General features: G+C 38.9%; 1 protein-coding gene across 1 annotated transcript; it reads left to right on the top strand.

Annotated features, from left to right (window-relative positions):
- The first annotated feature begins 506 nt into the window (after positions 1-506).
- SRSF3 (serine and arginine rich splicing factor 3) lies at positions 507-6477 on the top strand. Its single transcript, XM_006025268.2, has 5 exons — positions 507-712; positions 1514-1648; positions 3785-3823; positions 4477-4563; positions 4860-6477. Exons 1-5 carry the CDS (start codon positions 507-509, stop codon positions 4885-4887), a joined length of 495 nt encoding a protein of 164 aa, XP_006025330.1. The 3' UTR covers positions 4888-6477.
- Positions 6478-6835: the final 358 nt, after the last annotated feature.

Below are 6835 nucleotides of genomic sequence, written 5' to 3'. Positions count from 1 at the left end.
CCATGCACCAGAGATTCATCGCTTCAGAGGATGCTCCATTAATTGAGTCTGCTGTACACGGCAAATAGCGGCATGTGCGAAATGGACGTCAGTGTACAGAAAGCAGCGGCGATGCACTTTTGAACTAAGGCACCTCCAGTGTGTTTCAGATCAAAAGTGCCGCTGCCGTTTTCTCAGCACTGACATGCATTTTTCCTCTTGTATGACTGCGGGCGTCGCACCACTGAGTGCTTGTCACAGCTCCGAGCACTGGTGGTTGCATGTGTAAAAATGCCTTGTGTTTTCAAGGCTGCAAGTGGGATGAGGTAGGAGCCCACTTAACAGGCCTGTAGGTAGAGTAGGACCCGCTCACAGTTTTCTCATGAATTGCGAGCTAGGCAAGCCTTGTGTTTTTGCCTAAGATCATGTCATGTTGTCCTTCCTGTCCACAAGCGTGTAACGGTTGCACTTTTATAGCTGCAAAGAGAAAGAAACGTTATCTGACCTGAAATGTTTTTGTTGTAGTGATGCATCGTGACTCGTGTCCGCTGGACTGCAAGGTTTATGTTGGTAACCTTGGCAACAATGGCAACAAAACTGAATTGGAGCGAGCTTTTGGCTACTATGGGCCACTGCGGAGCGTGTGGGTGGCTAGAAACCCTCCCGGCTTTGCTTTTGTGGAATTTGAAGATCCACGAGATGCAGCTGATGCAGTAAGAGAGCTAGATGGAAGGTAAAAATATCTCAACGCAGGTCACTTAAAACTAAAATCTCAGTTTGTGTTCAACATCCTGTATTGGTAAAAGCAACCAGACAATTAGGGATGCAGAAATCTTGTAATTAAACAGCTTTATAGCATAAGAGCTTAACTTTGATGGTGCATATTTTAATTGATCCTGTTCTATAGGTAGCTTCTTGCAGTTTGCACATCTGGCATGAAACTGATACCTAACTGCTAATTTGAGTAAAGGGAACTTTCAGTTTGGGGAAAATAAGCTTTGGATACTTTAAAACACTAAGTTGTGTTTCTGTGATCCTTGCAACAGAGATCTAATCTTAAAATGTCTTTAAGAACAACTCATTACATAGTGTGTGCTACAGAGCTAGTATGCAGCTGAATCTTGAAGTATTAAAAAGTCTGTAAAACAGTATTTTATTTCTCTTAACTGTTAACAACGCAGTTTTGGAAATATTCCTAAATGGCAGTACCTTGATTTCAGCTAGCTCAGACTTGATGTGCATAGAGTATACCCAGCTTTCAAGTGAAGGTAGGGGGAGGTGGCACCTTTAAAGACTGATTTATTCAGGAGCATAATCTTGTAAGCTGTTGCCTATAGAAGCACAGATCCCTCAGAACAAGTTAGTCTGTAAGGTGCCACTCTACCTTCTAGCTTCAGACTGCTACAGCTATCTGACTTTCAAATATTCATCATGTAAATAAGACATTCAGATGAGTTTGTAATCTTATTAGCTTTTTTTGTGTGTAGACAAACTTGTTCCTATAAGCTTTTATAAGTATTGATGTTTATTTCAGAACGCTCTGTGGGTGCCGCGTCAGGGTGGAGCTGTCCAATGGTGAAAAACGGAGTCGGAACCGTGGTCCGCCTCCTTCGTGGGGTAGGCGCCCTCGAGATGATTATCGCAGAAGAAGTCCTCCTCCTCGCCGCAGGTACACTGGGTCAGAGTACATACATAGAGAGTTGTTGGCATTGTTACCACTTAGCATCATAGAAGCAGGCTTTTTTTAAAGCATGTTGATGGGAAACATACATCTGCTCTTAATTTGGAGATTCCAAACACTCTAAAAAGAGGTGAATACAAGTTGTGTTGAATGTTGGCTTTTGTCCTTAGGTCACTGTGCAAGTTGATAGTCAGCGCCCTCTCTCCTGGATTTATCCTCTTTCGTCCTAAGATCTATTCATCTTCTAGTCACACTTTCCCTTTCTTGCCCTTACTTCAACTTAGGCTATGTCCTTTCCTTTACTCCATAATGGCAAACATTACATACAGCAACCTAGGCTTTTCCAGGCTAATGTATTCTCCATTTTGTTTTGCACAATTTAAATACTTGCCAAGTAGGCAACTTTATTCATAAAGTAAGCCTACTTTAAATGTACAACAATCATTTTAAATATAACTTAAATTTCTAACTGAAGCGTTAGAACATAAATGTGGCAAATCTGTCACTTGTTTTGTGAACCCAGTTCTAAAGTAGGGCACATTCTTGGATCCAGGCTAGCTTGTCTGGATGTTAACTGTGCACTTCCATCAAACCTACAGCATGGTTTTTACAGGACTGAATTACCTATTGCAGGTGAGTGAAGTCCTCACAAGGCAAGGTTTCAAGCTTATCCCTTTTGCTGTTTTTTTTTTTTTTTAAAAAAAAAATAACACAATAGGAGTATTTGTTAGCTAATAGATGGTTGTACTGATGGCTTGTTTTTCATTTTTTTTATGCTTTTTGGTCCATCTATTAATAAAAATGAACCCGTTACAGAGTCACCATCATGTCTCTTCTCACCACCCTCTGAGTCTGCATTAGCCAGTCAACTAGCCCTTTCAGCGTCATGTGACCAGCGCGCCCCATTCAGCTTGGCTGGTGTCGTTTCACATGACCCAGGCATGGCCAGTCGTCAGGTTGCACCGCCCTTTGGTTCCCGAGCATGCTGTTTTCTCTCAGCCTTCTCTCCAACCTTAACCAAATCGGCAGCAGCCACCTCGACCGCCCACACATTCCCGGCCAATCAGCTCAGCTGTTTATTTACCAAATGTCTTCACAACAACTACAGCAGCAGCCTTCGGCTAACAAAAAAGCAGGAAAAATCCACAACACCCCCTTCGCCAACCAACTAAATACAACGCAACATCTGGCAAAACCTTTTCAGCAAATTCTTCTTGGCAGTCAGTCCGGCAGCCTCACCTCACCATTTCTAGCTTGTTGAAACCAAAAACTAGTAAGTTTTTCCTGCTTATACAGTTTACTGCTGGTTAAAATAAGGAGTAAGCGGCTTATAAGTAATTACTTTTCTCAATCAAAGGCTGGCTGTGCATAATTGAGTGGTAACGTACATATGTTGCTTGAAAAACTTTTAAGGGTGATAAGGAAACTTTACATCTTAAAATAGAGCAAAAAGTTAAAAGGCAGTGTATATGCATGTGATGTGCGAAACTAAATTCTTAATGAAGCTCTAACAAACTTAGCTTTTTCCTGTAGAAAATCCTATCACCTTTAAATGGTTTTACTAACAGTTTTCAAAACTTAAAACAATTACTTTTTTGGGATGAACTGGGCCGAGCTAAGGTTATTTTTTTAAGTCTAAACACACTGGCATTTTTAAAATGACAATCACAAATATGCAGTTCTAATGTAGCACTTTAATGGCATTATCAATATTTACACAGAGCGCATTTTCACTTTTTCCACTTGGTATCTCTTATGTCTTGTCATGGACCCTTTTGGCTTGCATGGGTTCCAAAACATTGGTTTATGTTACTTTTGGAACCACTTGTGGGACTTTGGTGTGGTGTTCTGGGCAGTGATTTAGTTGATATGGAAATGTTGCATTGGACAAGTCTGCTATGAAGCATTAGTTAAAGTGAATTTCTGGTTGGAAACGTGCTGTTCACACTGAGCTTTGTTTTATTGCCTTAATCTTTCCATGCGTTTTACTGGATGATGGATGCCTATTTTTCTTGGCACGTTCCCTGGGCCCAGCAGTGAGTTTGACAAGTTGGGAAATGCCTCACCCCGTTAATGCTAAAAAAAATAGGAAAAAAGCCTCATTTTTCCCTTTCTGATTTTTAGATCACCGCGAAGGAGAAGCTTTTCTCGTAGCCGCAGCAGGTAAGCAAATATTGATTAAAGACAGACATTGTTATTTGAGAGGTCTTAGGAGGTATCTTTTTTGTAAATTCCTGTTTTACTTGCTCAAAAATGGCATATTTGGAAGAGTTCTGCTAATACAAGGTAACAAGTTCTAGGCAGGTATGAAATATTCCAAGGACTTAGTCATTAAACTTTAATGGATTTCAGTACATGCCTTAATGCACTGGAAGAGGAAAATATTTACGTTATGCCATAGGCTTGCTTCAGCTTAATCACATTTTTAACAACGTTGACTACATGGCAAATAAGACTGAAGAAAAAGCTAACACATTAGTGTTAGCATTATGCATTAACTAGCTACTCCTTTGCAAGAGTGGAGGTACCAGTTAGAATTGACACATTGAAAAAACACAAAACATAGGCACTTCAGTAGAAACCTACAATGTGCCTTGCAAATTCTTAGATTAGTGTGATTTCCTGGCTTACGTTCCGCTTTTCCCAGATAGTGAGATGCAGGACGGTTATATTTGAAGTAGTTACTGATGCTTCATATTGAACCAACCTGTAATGCAAAGGTAAAAGGCTGGGATTTCTAGGTACCTCATAAACAAGCAGTGTTTTATAATCTGTAATTTCGTGTTGATGCTGGATAAGTCATATCCTTGTTGCAGGTCCCTCTCCAGAGACAGAAGAAGAGAGAGATCGCTGTCCCGGGAAAGAAATCATAAGCCTTCCCGTTCCTTTTCCAGGTCTCGTAGGTAAGTATTTAAATGTCTCCAAAAGAAATATGAATGCAAGACTTGTATAATTCAATTCTATTAATTTCCCTAATCGTTTTGAGGGGTATTCATGCTGTTCACTTATAGCTATAAGCCACATGTCTAGTTTTTCAGGCAGATCATTTGTTACAAACTTGTTAAAGAGACTAAAATTGAGATCTTTAAAAATAGTTAAAGTGCATAACTCTAATTGCTTAATTTAATTCTTAAATTAAGCAATCTATAGGTGAAATAATACAAATTATTGCACCTCTAACATTATTTATCTTATTTAGTCGCTCTAGGTCAAATGAGAGGAAATAAGACTTTCGGGAGAAGCTGTGTACAGGAAGTCAGATCTGAGGACAGGAAGAGTATGTACAGAACACTGTTTTGTTTGAGACTTCACAAAGCTCAGAGCATTTTAAAAACATTTTAGCTGTTAAACTTGCTTTGTTTCTTGTATCTTGTAACAGGTGACAGATGTAAAGATGTGAATCTGTATATGGTTCTGAAGAGATCATATGATTTGTAATACTACTAAACTTAGTGCTTTACAATGTACCCTTATGCATAATTTCTAGTTGCTTAGAATGGTGCTTGGTTTGTACCGCATAGATGGAAGAATGTTTCTGGTTTCTAGTGGATTTTGGAATCTTTTTGCTGGGAATCTGTAAGTTTTGAAACCTGCAATGAAAACATTTTAATATTCATTGCAGCATTTTTTTCTAACCAAACTGAATTCAGCCTATGCAGAGCAAGAAGCATCTGCTTTCCAGTCTGGTGCGGGGAAGAGATGGAGTTGCAAACCAATAAAAGGTTAAGGGAATGAATGAATTGCAGTTGGTGTTATCCAAAGCTCCTTAAGTTGTAACATGTATTAGCTGGAACAGCTATTTGCCACTATGTGAAATGTAGTTTTTTTAATCCCGTGGGTCAGTAAATTCTGTATTTCCTGCGATTAGAGCGCTGCTTTTAATAGATGATTGTCTAACCATCCAGTCCAGAGTGTTGAAGCAGACCAAATTATACAGTAAAACTGACAACTGGAGTGGATGGTTTCAGTGTGTAATGGTACATTGTAAGTGTGAGAAATAACATTTCTTTACTGTACAAGAATTTTCATGTCACTTGTAAAATGTTTTTTGTGAGATTCTTGGGATTAAAGTTTTGGTTACAAATTGTTGTAAGTATTTAACTTTGAATACCTACCGTACATTTCCATGCAGAACACACTCAAATCTGGACAGTTTGGCATAATTTAGCTCAAATAGAACACTGTTCCAAAGTATTACAGTCAAGTTGAAGCCATTCATTTCATCTTAATACCTCTTCAACAGTAAATTTAACCATATGGAATATGTTTAGTTGCAAGATGCAGGTTATTAGTGTGGTTTAGTTGAAACCACCTGCTGCTTGGAAATAGTTGATTGTGCTCCGTAACATTTCACACTTTGAGTGATGGGTCACTAAATCTATAGCTGGTTTACAATACTACTCTTCCTGACACAAGCTAGCCTTCTGACTAGACAGTCTAGCAGATTCAGCTTTGAATTCAATGCCTACTGTTGGGCTTCAGTAATGCTTGCCTAAAAAAAAAAAAAAAAAAAAGCATAAGCAAAGAGAGCTTATTATTTCCTGTGTCCTAGGATTTCATTGGTAATAAGCTTAAAACAAACTGTTCACTTTAAACTTGGCTTTCCATTCTGTCAATGAGGTTTTAAAATTGCTTCTGTCTGTAAACTGAAGTCTTGCATGGAGATTACACCCCAGCATTGAAAACAAATTTCTGGCATGGCTCAAATGTAAGTAGTTCCAAACTTCATAATGGCTCCTTGTCTTCCTGTATCCAGGAAAATAGGCAAAATCACATTTTCTGATCTTCTGTATCTAGATTAAATCCATCATACTAAACAGCCTTGTCGTTTAATTTCCTTCACTGTCGTACTTAAGTACGGGGGTGGCTGGGGAATATTGTATGAGGCTTGGACTAAATAATAATTGTGAAGGAATAGTTTAGTGCTACTCCAGGGCTGTCCTATTTCACAAGGAATATACAGACAAGTAGTGTTAACTAAATAGTTATTCATAATACATAACATAGCACTATATCCGTGGTTAAATGCAAACCAATGATGCATTTTCCCTCAGATGTAATGGGGCTTGCTTATAACTTTATAAAAACACCTAGTAAAGTTAGTCCTTGTACAGCTTAATAGGACCTGGGATCAGTTCTCAGTTCATCAGCTTGATAGGGTTGGGCTGCTTTCAA

The sequence above is a fragment of the Alligator sinensis genome, unplaced genomic scaffold (assembly GCF_000455745.1).
Source record: "Alligator sinensis unplaced genomic scaffold, ASM45574v1 scaffold872_3, whole genome shotgun sequence".
NCBI classification, from domain to species: domain Eukaryota; kingdom Metazoa; phylum Chordata; order Crocodylia; family Alligatoridae; genus Alligator; species Alligator sinensis.
Note: the sequence above shows the minus strand (reverse complement) of the source record. Positions and strands in the feature narration are given on the sequence as shown.

Bases quoted from the DNA above. Each gene is read 5' to 3' on its own strand.
- SRSF3 (XM_006025268.2), top strand. From the start codon at position 507: ATGCATCGTGACTCGTGTCCGCTGGACTGCAAGGTTTATGTTGGTAAC. The intron at 1,649-3,784 runs GTACACTGGGTC...TCTGATTTTTAG, and splicing joins AGTCCTCCTCCTCGCCGCAG to ATCACCGCGAAGGAGAAGCT. The intron at 3,824-4,476 runs GTAAGCAAATAT...TCCTTGTTGCAG, and splicing joins TTTTCTCGTAGCCGCAGCAG to GTCCCTCTCCAGAGACAGAA.